Raw genomic sequence first — 15,346 nt, 5'->3', positions numbered from 1 at the left:
TACCTTTATACACAACATAAAATATAATATAGAATTGAATAACACTTCCTCTTAGAAAAGGCGACATTATTTTGTTTTGAATGTTCTATTTGGTACTTTTTGTCAGTACAAATAAAAAATGATGTGGCCTTACAATGTAAAACTAAGCTTAACTTATCTTGATACAATTTTAAAATACCAAAATCCTAAATTTTTATATTTAATAAAAATCTATATTTATCAAAATATGACGTTGCTCTTTGTTTGTGAATGCTGTGACTATGTGGTACTTAGAGATTCCGATTTGATCACAGGAGAAATAATTTGAGAACCACTCCTGTAGCACAATGTTATTATCTAAAGCAGTTACTTTGAGGATCTCAGTGTTATTGTGGGATTGATCCACTCTGACCGGACCTGGAAACTTGATGAACAACCGGAACAACTTAATGTAGTGTGTGGGATCTTTCTAATGTTAATTCTATAATGTTTAAAATGTTCCTTAGACTGCAGCTCTAAAAAGATGAGTTTTCATGCAAATGTAACATTATTCCCTATGATTCAGTGTGTTTCCAGTTACAGTGTTGAGGATCCCAGTCGGCTGAATGTCAGTGTGGAGTGAGAGAGGGCCGTATGCGCTGTACAGAGAGATTGTTTATTTGAAGTGTCTGATTCCAGGAAGGGCCAGATATTAAGGCAGGAGGAAAAGTGTGTGTGGGGGGTGGGGGGTGGGGGGAGTGAAACATGGTGTTGGAAAAACAGCAAAGGGTGGATAAAGTTAAGAGAATGAGAGAGAGAGATGAGATACAAAAAAAAGAGGGATGGAATGAGGTTCTTGGAAAGAATGGGAACACTCAGAAACAGTGTTAAAGCTACATGAGCCGTACAAATGCCTAAGGGGTCTTTTTAAAACAAGGTTGTGTTTTACCCTTTAAGATTAAGTGTTTTTTCAAAGTTTCAGCTTCAGATCAAAGACCTTCAGATTCAGTCATCATTGATACCTCGAGGACTTGAGAAGGCCGCTGTGTTTGTGGTTTATGTGTCGGTGTAAAAAAAGTATCATAGCAAGGCGTTGTGTCCTACTACAGCGTTCAAACATAATGCGTATAATTAACATGAATAATGTGTATGCTGGTTGTTAGGCACAAAGTGTTGCTGTGGGGGCCTCTGCTATAGCCGAACCCCAACGGGATGATCCAATTTCTGTGCCTGGGATACAGCACCTCCGAAAGCCTAAACACTACCAGATGAGCCCTCGCAAAAAAATGGGCTGGTGTGTGTTTATTCAGGGGGGAAGGGTGCAGATCACCTATGAGCATACATTTTCATTAAAGTTTAGCATGCGTTAGAACAAAGCATAAGTCTCTGTTACATGTACATTTTGTTGAAAGGATCATATCAAGAGTTGTACTATGAAAACATACTGTAACTTTTAGAGCTCCTCCCAAGTCCATAAACATCATATAGGCTAGGCTACATTTCAGCTAAACTGCAAAAACGTCTCGTTTGTATCTCCGCATGACTGATGAGTAGCTTTTGTGCATGTTTACATAATGCCTATTTGAGTTAAGAAACTTGGTTCAAGTATGAAAGGAATAATAATAATAAGAGAAATGAGGGTTATTTATGCACAAAAAATTTTTTTTACTAGTTGTAAAGCCTAAGGAATCTCATGACTCAAGCAAGCAGGTCTTTAAATTGGGCCAAAAGGGTAAATTTAAACAATGATGTACTAAAAATGCAAATGTTTTTCCTTTGCGTTTTTCGCATACAGAAGACAACGTTGTCAAAATGATCCCCGTTCACACGGATCCGTGAAAACGTCTAAAAACCCTGTATAATGCATATCAGGTCAGTAGTTAGCGAAGTCACTTCGAAAAGAAACACAACACGTCTAGACTGATCACGTTATACGCATGCGCATGACATCACCGTTTTCACAAATTCACATTTTTGTAGTTTACACGCAGAAAAAAACTATCATTTTCAAAAACATGCACTTTCAAACCCGTTTTCAAAAGTTTGCGTTTTCAGGCCCATAAAACGTTGTTGTCGTGTAAATGAACGGCCAAAATGCATAAAAAGTTTTCCATTTTTAGTTGAAACCGGAGAGGGAAAACGGCCCCTAAAGGGAAGTTGAGATAGTCTTTTCTTCCCTATTGTGACATATATCAAAGTGAAACAGCTTCTTGAACAAGAAAAAAAATAAGGCGGGATTTGCTATGGACCCTTTTCACTGTGATGACGAGTTGTAGCGGTCATCCACATAGTAAATAGTATGTTTTTATATTTTCTTTTTTTAATGTATGTACATTTATAACACTATACTTTGTATTATATTACCTTTGCATCAAATGACAAGAAACTACTTAACGATGCACGGAGGGTGTTTCTACTGGGACTAGGAGTGACGGTAAAATGGACATCTTTCTCTCTCCTGACTGCCGTTACACATCTCTCTGTGTTTTTCCCATCTTTTTAAATGTTCTTTTATTTGAGCAAATGGGAACACAGAAAATATATTTGTCTCTCATTCACCGCTATAAAAGTTTACCCAACTATGACGACTTCAGCTTCTGAGTAACCGGAAATGTGACAAATGTTCATCGCTGTGATCTCTTGTGAGTGCCTGGCCCCGCCCTCGCGACGGTAAACACGCAAGAGGGAGAGGAAGTTATTTTGATTAAAATTACAGCACAACTTGTATTTAAAAAAGCTTATTTTATGTACAGCTAATCACGTGTTGTGCGTAGCAACCATAAAATCTTCTTTGTGTTATCGCAGACAACGCGATTCAAACCATTCATGAACGACGAATGTGTTTTGCGTAATGCGCATGCGCAGTATTATTGCAATTCTCCACCTGACCTGCAGAGAGCAGCACTGCGAAAATAATGAGTGAAAATAATCTGACTGTTTGCTGCAGCAACCTTGACTAACACTGTAATTGGACCTCAAGGAAGAAAAGAAAAATAGATTTAGTCTTTAAGGGTGCATATAATATACCTGATACACAGAAATAAAAAAAGTGTAGGAGAAGATGTAGCAACTCAATCCAATATTTTTTGGCACAAATACTCCCTGATCTGTACTGTGGGAAACTAAACTGAACTGGGGGAAATATTATGTATCAAGAAGGAATGTTTCCCTGGGCAACCCCACCGTCAACTTCCTTTTCATAGCCTGTTTCTATCGAGGTGAGAGCACAGAATAGGCATCAGATACCTCAACAATTAGGGTGATCTGCTGAGACAGCTCTTTACACAGGTAAACATTGTTAACACCTTGAAAAACATAGGTTAAAGCTTTGTTTGTGAGCTGAGTATCGATACAAAGTCAAGTAATTGTATCTCAAGAGGCTGAAAGACTGTTCCTGTAATGGGTATGCAGTTACCTGGGAAAACATGTTTCTTTCAGGAGGTTGAAGGCACGTGGGACACACAGTAGGTAACAGATTTCCACAAAAATGGGCTCAAAATGCTCAACACAGATAAACCTGTTAACCAAAAAGGCTTGACTGTGGGTGACCTTAAATTGTCAAGGTGTGGCCATATTCAGATAACCTGTGAGTTCTTTCATTAAAGTCACCATGAAATCAAAATGGACAATTTTGTGTTTTCCATGGAACATTGCAGTATTTATTATAAATGATTTATCTGTGCACATCTTTATATTTTTTTAATTCATGTGCTCTTATAATCTTTAATCAAATCAACTTCCCCTCTTTCTTGCAGCGACATCTCTTTTATTCTCTGATGACGCGTTTACTGGCGTGAGGGCGGGACAACCTGTCAATCACATGAGATCACAGCAATAGCAAACATGATCCAATCAATTCCCAATGGACAAAATCAAGTCCCACCCTACATTTTTTTCTTGTTCAAGACATCGTACTGATATACGTCACAATATGGAAGAAAAGACTATCACAACTTAAGTTTCATGCCGACTTTAACTGGTGTGTAAAAAGAGCTGTTTAGCATCTTGTTATTTCTGTAAAAGATATATTCTTGAGCTTAAAACAGACAGGCTTCTTGTGTTGTATTGCAAAACGTTCATTCACAGACAACCTGTTGTAATGACAAAAACATCTGAATTTTGTCCTAAGCATGACTTTTGCACTATATATGGGTAATTCTCAGGAGACCATGGCATTTGTTGCTTTGTTGTTACTGTTGAAATTTCAAGAAATATTTTTTTCCACCTTGTATCACTGCCCTAACCAGTGATAAACAATACAATAAGGAGATTCATTCAATAAGGACATTCATATTTCCAAATATTTAGATGGTAGTCGACTCGTCAACAAATATTACTTTTTAAAAAGTTTTAGTTTCGTTGAAATGGAAGTAGAGACAGATCTTCTTCTTTTTATTGGGATGTGTATCCGAGTAAAACAACTTGGCTCTATACATCTGTTGTGGACTGAATTTTGAGATTGTGCAAGGCAGATCTGAATGCGAGCTTGCAGTCAATTGTAAGAAAAGGGCAGGGTTTAAGAGGACTGAAGGATTGGAGAAGGCTAGTATGTCACAAGAGAGACGTCTGCCGTTTAACCGGAAAACCGAGTTACCATATTTTTAAATAAAAATGACGAGGTCAAAAAAAGTAAACACTGATGAATAAATCACAGTAAAATTAATAACAAACATTTAGAAAAAAAGGTGCATTTTCTTGTTGCTTAATGGAAATTTTTTCTATTTTATTCCCTGTCTTAAGGGTTACTGCCTTTTCATACATTTTCTGCCTTTCCATATATATCTACATCAATATTTATCATTACTAATCATAAGCGCTGTTATTTCAACCTCATAATACTAAGTTTCAAATGTATAATTTTAATAGATAAATTAAATGGGTAAAATAGTCAGAATACCAAAACTGAGTGATAGTACTATCACTCAGTTTTGATATGCCTATGAAATCACATTACAATTTAAATAACCCTTGTCATTCATCTTTCAAAGTTTGATATCAACCCTTTTTAATGTTTTTGGTGTTGAATATTGAAGCAGTTTAAGAACAAATATAAAAAAAAGTCTTTGCTAGCAAATATTGTCAAGCACATTATTTAGAGTGTTTTTCTGCCCAAGAAAACAATTTTGTTTTACCATAAAAGAGCTGAACTACTGAGCTTGATAAGGCAATGTGTACACATAATGAAATATTGATAAAGACTGTATGAGAAATTTGCCTCTATTTGAACTATGTGGTCATTTTTAATGTAGCCTCGGACATGGATCTAAACAAAATAGTAGCTTTTCACTTTTATCTGGTCTTTCAACAAAAAGAAATTCTACAGGTGCTAATCTAACAACATGGTAGCCTATTACCATTTGTTTAAGGATGTTCCAAAATATATCTACTGCGCCGGAATATAAGCCTACTTTACAGGCGAAAACACTTTTCAGACTGAATGGAGTTATCCAGCTTTAATATCTGAGGAAATCGCGGGATCCGGCCAAATGATTGGATACAGAATGATGCACTTAAAATGTATCCACAAAGGATTTACGGTAAAGAGGGAGACGTTCTCGGCCCAGATGGCGTTGCCTATAGACGAGCACGAAGACACGTAGGCTTTGAGTCAACGTGCCACATAAAGTTTGGAGCAGGATTGTGGGACCTACTCCGGCGGAGTCTTCGTGCTCGTTTATAGGTGTCCTAAAACAAATGGTAATGCCATGTTGTTAGATAGCACCTGTAGAATTTCCTTTTGTTGAAAGCCCAGATAAAGTAAAAAGCTACTATTATATTTAGATCCATCAGAAGCCGTTCGACTTTTAAAAAAAAAAAAATTTTTTATTCTTATTGGAATTATCGTTGGAATTATCGAGAGTTTCTTAGTTGGAAATTGCACATGAATGCCCTCTCAAGTCATTGAGACTGTTTCCTATTTACTATTGGGAAAATTGGAGTTAATTTTGATACCCAAGTTCCCGAGTTAGGCATGCCATAAACTTTAATATGGCGGAGGGGAGAACGATTGCTGCTGTGACTGGTATCATTTATTAGTCTCTTTCAGAACAGCTACATCACCTTGTCTTGTCCTATAGTGCATATTTACATATATGAAGAACCATTTTGAAGCATATTGTATGTTTTATACACAGCGAAAAAAAGCATGTATTTGACCTAAATTCCCAAATCATCTGCAAACTGACTATCTAGTCACTGTTGTTTATATATGGTTGTCAAGAATGAAATGCTACATTTTATATGCAACATTTCAATAAATTTGGGCTTTCCCCAAGAAATAGGCATAAATAAACCTGGCGTCCTCCATGATTCCTGTTTTTTGTGACAACAAAGCGCTTGACTGGGAGGCAAGTGGGAGGCAAGAAATCTCTGATAGCATGTAAAGGCATGCATCATAAGTTCAGTATCAGTTAATTATATCAGTATAGGGACACATACGTAGGCTATAACATATGTTTAACAGATAACCCATATGTTTCCTGAAGTACGAGTGTGTGTTTATGTGTTGGCAGTGCAGGTTATGCTGTTGTAAAAAAATCCAAGGGATGGACGTTTCTTGGCTGTACACGCTGTGAATTTTACACACTTCACATCCCCAGAGGCACCGAGTGCCAACAACACCCAATCAGACACCGGGGTGCATGTACCCACACAAATAATCATATTATACTGGAAAAACAACTGCATGATCTAATGTGGGTGTGAAGTTTTTTGATTGTTTTATGAACATTATTGTTTATAACAGATTAAAAATATGTTTTACAGAGGAAGTTTTGTAATCATAATCTGTGTTATTTCATTAGTGCAGTATCTACTGTATTCTCACAGATACTGTAACCCACCCACCCCCATCACCTTTCAAATGCCCTTACTGAGAAACATCCCCCAACCCCCTGGGAAAAAAAAAAAAAACAGAAGAAGGGGATGTGGGATGGGGCGTTTCCCTCACCCTAAAGAATGAAGTGGTATCTAGTTTCATCTGGAGAAGGGAGGAGATCTTATGTTTTGGTGCATCTCAGGGCTTCCTGTTGTCCCAGAGGCAAGGTGACAAACTTCACACCATCCGTGATTATATCCTGTTTTTGTAGGCCACTTTAGTTTTTTTCTTTCTTAAGAGAAATGTTTACTCTTTCACCATCAAAGACCCCCTTGATTCTTTTCTTCACCCATTTTCTGTCATTTTCCTTGATTCAAGCTACACGCTGAAACCATTAATGGACTCGAAACACATGGAGGGCTACTCACTTGAGGCCTGTTATTGTAGTAAATTATGCTTCTATCAGTTTAACAAGTCAACTACTTGTTAACAACTGTTTTGGGAGAAAAATCAAAGTGTCGTCAGGGCAACGACAAGTCACCATTTGTGCAAACAAATTCAAGCCAATGAAAGCAGCCTTTAAAAATCTAATCACTTTATTAAGTGAAATTGAAAAAGGCCTTAAACAAAAGTAATCTGCTTAAATACATCGTACATCTTTTGACAGAAATGTGATATTTACAAATAATGAAATATGGTAACATTTCCTCCTGTACATACCTCTTTTTTAAATCATTTTTAATCCTGTCAGTCACTTTCACTCCGCTAAGGCCTTTAAAATGCCGGAATATTAAATTACTTCATGAGACCTGACTTAATATGGCAACATGGATGAATAAGCAACTCATGACCATAGAACATTAAATTGAACTAGTTCTAAAATCTAAATAAATGGCCATGTGCAACCAGATACTAAAATATGTAATCTATGAGCAAATGACCAAAAATGTGGTAAATAAACAAAAACAAAACAAAAGAGACATTCATTCAACAACAGGAATTGATCAGTACTGCAAGGCACAAGACTAAATTGCAGACATTTCTGGCCGCCGTCGGGCGTAAACTGATAACAAGTCAGCATTAAAGTTCCCACATCGGTATAAAAGATAAGAGTTATGCCATCTTTTCCATAAAAATCATTAGTAGGGTTTCCAAGGCTTAAGGTTTTAAAAACATTTCGAAATTTAGTCCATTGGAGAAATGCATGTTCTTTGGAGTTGTGCTTTCAAAAGTGTTGGCAAAGTCTGCGCACTTTATACATGTCGCTTTAAATGAGAAAAGAATCATGCTGGGCTCACACAACAGTGTCTTTTACCATCAGCATGGTTCAACGTACTATGTGTGACCTGATCGCAGTTCACGTTTCCTTTCAATATTGACCTGTATTTCTCACATGCAGTCCACAAAGTTCAGCTCACACTGTTGTCTCCCCTTGGTTGTTGCCCAGCCTTTTGTAAAACCTTCGCCACGACTGTAGAGTTTTTCCGGACCATATCCAGAATCCTGATGTGATTCCTACAATCATAGTCATGAGGTACTTGATCATGAACACAGTGAAATCAGGCGTCATGGGCGCAAAGTTGTTGGCCGGGCACGGCACGGCAAAGCGCTTGCATGTCTGCATGTGCCAGGTTTTTTCCCACTGCTCACGGAACGCCTGCTCGTAGAAGTAACATGCAATGACGATGGTAGCCGGAACGGTGTAGAGGACGCTGAAAACGCCAATGCGTACCATCAACTTCTCCAGTTTTTCTGTCTTGGTGCCGTCGTGCTTCATAATGGTACGGATGCGGAACAACGAGACAAATCCAGCTAGAAGGAAAGACGTTCCGATGAAGAGGTAAACAAAGAGGGGGGCGAGGACGAATCCACGTAGGGCGTCAATGTTGTAGATGCCCACGTAACATACGCCGGTCAGCAGGTCACCATCCACTTGTCCCAAGGCGAGGATAGTGATGGTCTTCACAGCGGGGACGGCCCATGCTGCCAGGTGGAAATATTGAGAGTTGGCTTCGATAGCTTCATGGCCCCATTTCATTCCAGCAGAAAGGAACCAGGTGAGAGACAGGATCACCCACCAGATTGAACTGGCCATCCCAAAGAAATACAGGATCATGAAGAGAATGGTGCAGCCCTCCTTTTTAGTTCCTTGTGCCACAGTCCTATAAGCATCATCCTTGAACTTGTCAATGCAGACCACCTTGTCCTCCAGCAAAAACCCAGCTGCATAAGCCACTGCCACCATAAAGTAACAGCCAGAGAGGAAGATGATGGGGCGTTCCGGGTAACGGAACCGGCGCATATCCACAAGGTAAGTGAGGACCGTGAACAGGGTACTCACACAGCACAGGATAGACCAGATTCCCACCCAGAGCCGACCGAATCGGACCTCTTCCTCCTTGAAGTACATCAGCCCATGGGGTTGTTTGTGCTCGCAAGGGGCGCCACAGTTTTTCGCCCCCAAAAACTGGTAATTGAGATAGGTAGGGACTGTGAGTTGAAGAGGGCAAGAGAAACCCTGACTTTGGCGTGACAAATGCACACGTGGAGTGAAGGGGTCTGGTATATGTGGCGTGGGGTCTGTCGTCGGGATGTCGGGGTCTGATTTGTTCTGTCCCACACAGATCTCTCCGGCTCCATGCACGGGAAAGTTCTCACAGCGGAGTCGTTCGGGCCACTGGAAGCCGAACTTGTTCATGAGGGCCTCGCATCCTTGTCTTGCACGCTCACACAAGGAACGACAGGGTGGAATTGCCTGTTCTAGAACTGTACACACTGGCGCGTACATGGAACAGAGGAAAAACTTCAAATCTTGAGAACATTGAACTTTGACCAGGGGGTAGAACTGGTGCACCTCCAGTCCTGCATCCTCCTGGTTGGTGTGTCCCAGGAGGTTTGGCATGATAGTTTGGTTATACTGAATGTCTGTACACAGGGGGATAGATATGGGCTGGCAGAACCCGTGATCTGGGGTGGATATACCCTTCTCTCCGTGATACTGGGCTGAACACAGTCCAAGCAGAAGTGTTGTGATGAACATGTAGCATACCGCCATGATTGTCGTCTGGAAGACACAGAAAATGGAAAACCATTTTAACATTTATTCCTCACAAATAACTACTACCTATTTTTATGTTTCTAGTACAAATTTTAACTGCTATTAAGAAATCCAATAGTGACTACTACCTTTAACAATTTCACTAGTAACAAATCATTGAATATGCATACTTTTCTAAATGATCTATTCAGTTCATTGTTATCCAAATAGCAGAAACTACTCTACATTGTTACTGGAAGCAAATGGATTGGAAATTCTGAGGGGGTTTACATTGCAACTATTCACTTCTGACTACAATGCATTGTATTTGTTGCCAGTACCGATTTTAACTTTACTATTGACTATTCATAAGGTTATACTAGTACTTAATCTTTAATGCTTAACTATTCAAATTTATTAGTATCTAGTCTCAGTTTTCTCCGAATATTAGGTTTCTAGTAACACCATGAGTAACACCCATCTTACTAGTAAAATGTTTTATTGTAACTATAAATAAGTAGCCATTCTGACTAGTCATTACATATTAAACAACTAACTACTGAGCTAGTGTAACTAGTGAGAAAAAAAAGTTTAGGCAACTAGTTACATTAAAGACCACCCCCTAGAATTCAGTAGCAAAATCTGCAATTTGTTACCAGTAACAATGGAAAAGTTACAACGTCAGTATGAGGTTCGTGACTAGTAGCAAATTAAAAACTACTAGTATGCCGTGATTACTAGTGAATAATTAGATAAACACTATTCATTACTGGAAAAAGTGTCTTTAACGAACAATTAATATTAACCATTTCAAAAGTCACTATTGGATTTCTTAGTAGCAATAAAAAATATTAGGCTACCAAACATAAAACGTATAGCCTAGTAGTAATACGTTTAATGAAAAAGTGTGAAAACAAGTTTTGGGGAAACTTTTAAACAAAGGAATGTTTCACTGACTAAGACTAAGTCGTAAGATATATATCTACACAGATAAAGCCCTAAAAAGAGACTCAAACTATTACCTAACTATTAATCTATTACCGCATGGAAACCGAACACAAACAAATGTAAACTTACTGGAATTTAGGTGTTCCGCGAAACTTGTGCAACAATGTGATATTCCTCCAGACGATCACTCGTACAAGGCGAGTCACAAACTATCCTCCAGCCTTGCGTTCAGGTATTCATGACCCCTTTTTCGAGACTCATCCACATATTTCATCATCAAAATTCCCAAACATCTGCCTCCTTTTACGCTCGGCCCTCCTCTCCCTTAAAACAATGTAAGAAACTTTCTCCGCCACTCCTGTTGAATCTGCAGCTCTATCTCTGTAAAGTTGATACGCTGACTCCACATTGCTCCACACAGTAATGATAAAACGGTTTCAAGCGGCCCTTCATTCAAGGCCCCTAGCACCTCTCCGCGGGGCGCCTTGAAACCTCATACCTTCCGACCAATGAGAAGATGTGTTTTTCATAACGAAACGTTCCTTATTGGATCGGAAGGAATATTTCAGAAAAAAAGGTGGGGTACTGGGATTACAGTGTCTTCCTCACCTAAATTCATTTCCTTTCATTTATTTTAAATGTATGAATATTTAGGTGGTATGTCTCTGGAATATTAGAGACGAAGTGAAATTAGTGTTATAATGCTTCGGTTCAAAGTCAAAACTTTTTTGCTTAGGTGATTTAAAATGTCTTCAAAAATTGGTCACATTTAAATGGGACAGTTTTTTTTTTTCTTTTTTTTTTTTTGCGATCTGGGATTCTGGTGCAAGAACTTTAGAAATAGATGCTTGTGTTGTTAAACTAATAGATTTATAGCGGTGACTCCTCAACTGAATGTGATTTCTGCCACATACATCATAAAGCCATTTGGTGATGAAGTGGGAGCCGGACTGAATTATTAATCTCAAACAAATAGAAGAGGACATTCAACTTGTGAAAATGTTAAGTTTGGTGATTTGTAACCTGAAAATGGGCAGAAAGCCTGTGCATGTGTATTTATGATAACTGAGAAATCTGTTTTGAGAAAACGCTGGCCAAGGACGGGTTGAAAGCCATAGGCCAAAGCAATGACATGCTCCTGCTGTAATGGCCGTATTTATGAGGATGTTTATAGCTTAGAGTTGTTGATAAATCTCGATGGTATGTGAGCTTTGGAGATTTATACAGACAGAAATATATGATGGACAAAAAAACTACAATATTCTTTTTTTTTAACCCCTATTTCTGTCTAAGCCAAAAGCAAGGCATATAACAGATGCTTTTGAGACAGTATTATTCAAAGCATTTTTCAGACATGCTTCAAATAGTTTTTCCATTTCTCCATGAATGTGTGCCTGACAAATCTGATAGCAATCATCCGTTATCAGAGTTTAAATAAACCTTATCAGTGATTCTAAAGTTTATCATTATGTTCTTTTTTGCTTATCAACATTTCTGGCAGAAAGATGTTTGGGGTTATTGTCTATTACAAGTATTTTATCAATCTGTCAGCCATTTCTAAACAATATCTCTTTCTCATGAATTAATGACACAAATACACAGTATTCAATATCCCTTAAAACTGATTCATTGATCTTTTATAGGAGCAATTTGAACTCTGGACTCCCATCTGAAAGAAAGTCCCTCAAAGAAAACTGATTATGTGAGAGAAGAGCAGTCTGTACTGTTTCAAATGCTTTTCTGCAGATCTTTTAGCAAAATATGACATTTGTAGTCTTTAAGAATACATTGAAGTGAAGAAGAGTTTTTGATCTTACACCAGGCCATAAGAAAGACATATCAATATTCCACTCAGATAATGCAACTAAATCTAACACCTAATTACTTCAATGTTTATCTCCTTTCTTTCTCCATTCATTCCTCTCTCACACACACACTCTGACAACAATTTGTCGTTCCTAACACTGTATTGTGGCTTTCATGGTGCCAAAGAAGCATTTGGTTTTCTTTTGGTGTGTGAGAGAGGTGAGACACTTCACGCAATTCACATCTGTTTAGCCTAAAATAACAACTAATTCAATTTAATGAATGGTAAAATAAAAAACATCTTTACCAAAGGGTAAATCTAACTTGAATCGGTTAGAATCCAATTGTTTCTCATGCCGAGGATAAAAACTGCGGTGTAGAGTCTGAGTAACTCCTGTTTCACATTCAGAGCATCTTGTACACTAAATGCTGCCAGTGTGAAAGCACAATAGACACATGCTGCTCACACGCCACTTATAATGCTTTTTTACGCTTATGTATTTAGTGTGAAACGGCCCTTACATTAAAGGGATAGTTCACCAAAACATGAACATTTTGTCATCTTTTACTCACCCTCAAGTTGTTCCAAACCTGTTTGAGTTTCTTTCTTCTGTTGAACACAAAAGGAAATATATTGAAGAATGTTGGTAACCATACAATTGACGGCACCCATTGACTTCCATAAAAAAGTACTATGGCGACTGTCAACTGTCTGATTACCAATATATCTTCTTTTGTGAAACTCATATATGTTTGGAACAACTTGTGGGTGAGTAAATGATGACGAAATGTACACAGAACATAAGACATAAGACATATATACATTAGAAATGTTCTTATTTTTAAAGTTTCGTTACAAGCTGTTCACATATGTGACCCTGGATCACAAAACCAGTCACAAGTAGCACGGGTATATTTGTGGCAATAGCCAACAATACATTGTATGGGTCAAAATTATCGATTTTCTTTTATGTCAAAAATCATTAGGATATTAAGTAAAGAACATGTTCCATGAAGATATTTTGTACATTTCCGACCGTAAATAAATAAAACATTTATTTTTGTGAGTGAATGCAGCACAATCGGGAACATAAATGGACAACTTTAAAGGCGATTTTATGAATGTTTAGATTTTTTTAACCCTCAGATTCCAGATTTTCAAATAGTTGTATCTCGGCCAAATATCGTCCTATCCGAACAAACCATACATCAATGGAAAGCTATTATTTATTCAGCTTTCAGATGATGTATAAATCTCAATTTCAAAAAATTGACACATGTGACTGGTTTTGTGGTCCAGGGTCACATATTGGCAATAAAAAGCGATTAATACATGGAAATTCTTATATGCCTATAGCCCCTTTAATTATTCCATTATTTTAGTGTCATGAGATGGTGTTTTGTCTTTGTTTGTATGACCCTGCGCATCTACTATATATGAATATTGGCCATGTTTCACCTTGAACTCTGATTCATCAACTTTCTGTTTTGCCACCTATTCATTATTTTTATGGTGGTTATCGGTACATGTTAAAGAAAAAAGCTGATTTTGTTATAGTAACATTATATCAGTTAATGAAATAATGTTATATAAGTTGAATTATGCAGCCATCCTGAATGCACATTTTAGGGTGAAATTAATAGAATATTTTTTTTTAAGTGTGTGCCATTTTTGGTCTGTTTTTTAGCATCTGTTAATTGGATACAAAAGTCAGATTGTTTAGAAAAGAGGTCATGGAAAAGTCACTTAAAGATCAAATTATCACATGATTGCCGTATAAGAATGTTATCTGAATTAAGCTGCTCATTAACTTAACTCACCTGACCTGATCCTCAATAATCCCAGCTTTCATTGCTGTACAGCAATATGGTATAACTGCAATAAGCAATAACTAACATGGGGAAAAATGTTCATCAGAATAATAGTTGAGTGTGTGCCTGTGACAGTCTCTCTCTCGCATACTCACTTACTTAACAAAAGATACTAATAGGTGTTTCATAATGTGCAGCTGTTTCTGGGGTGCTTTTCAGTCATTGTTAAGTCCTTTCATTAATTTCCTTGCTTGTGGTGCATGAGCCCGAGTGAGAACAGACCAGGAAAGTCAAACACTAATACCCAAGACGCTCCGCTTAGGAAAAACACCACATGCAACATTGTGTCTGTGTAGTGTACAGCCCCGCTAATGGGTTGGTATACATTTGACTTGGTCTGGTCTCAAATGGGAATCTTCTCTCAAATGGAGGAAAAGTACATTTACACACTCCTGCTGCTGATACACCTCATCAACGGCTCTCTGCTGACCGAACGCAGGGAAGGTTCATTCTAAATGGGTGGTTGTGTTAAAAATCTGAATCAGGAGGGGTGAGTGCAAGAAGGAATGCAGGAAAGTGTAGCGCTCCAGTTGGCCTGAAACTGACCACAGATTACTTAGTGCTTAGATGCAGTCTAATGGATTCAGAGCAGTGTCAGAGCAGTTTTTTTTATTATTTTTTATTATTCATATTTTTATTAAGAGGTAATATTTTCACCCTGGAGTTCATTTTCAGGGGCATTTTTTTTACCTTATGTATGCTGACACATTTTTTAAAGCAAATAAAACATACTATGTGTAATTATTTTTATTTCAAAACATATTATGGCTCAATTAGTTTTGGAAATAAATTGTCTATAAAATTCTGAAAAAAAAAAAAAGAAAGAAAAAAAATATAGGCTATGTATATATATATAGTAAATATAACCTATATTTCCCCTTGGAGATGATTTTCAAGGCCAAATTAAT

At 37.7% G+C, this 15,346-nt stretch overlaps 1 protein-coding gene across 1 annotated transcript; it reads right to left on the bottom strand.

The window, feature by feature from the left end:
* Window positions 1–7,353: 7,353 nt before the first annotated feature.
* On the bottom strand, window positions 7,354–11,195 carry fzd7b (frizzled class receptor 7b). The gene is made up of 2 exons (XM_082190258.1): window positions 10,890–11,195; window positions 7,354–9,839 (listed from the first exon to the last, which is right to left on the bottom strand). Exon 2 carries the CDS (start codon window positions 9,828–9,830, stop codon window positions 8,190–8,192), a length of 1,641 nt encoding a protein of 546 aa, XP_082046384.1. The 5' UTR covers window positions 9,831–9,839; window positions 10,890–11,195; the 3' UTR covers window positions 7,354–8,189.
* Between the last annotated feature and the right edge of the window lie 4,151 nt (window positions 11,196–15,346).

This window comes from Leuciscus leuciscus (genome assembly GCF_965113295.1).
Source record: "Leuciscus leuciscus genome assembly, chromosome: 14".
NCBI lineage: Eukaryota > Metazoa > Chordata > Actinopteri > Cypriniformes > Leuciscidae > Leuciscus > Leuciscus leuciscus.
Note: the sequence above shows the minus strand (reverse complement) of the source record. Positions and strands in the feature narration are given on the sequence as shown.

Excerpts from the sequence above, each read along its gene's own strand:
- fzd7b (XM_082190258.1), bottom strand. The coding sequence starts at position 9,830 with ATGGCGGTATGCTACATGTTCATCACAACACTTCTGCTTGGACTGTGT.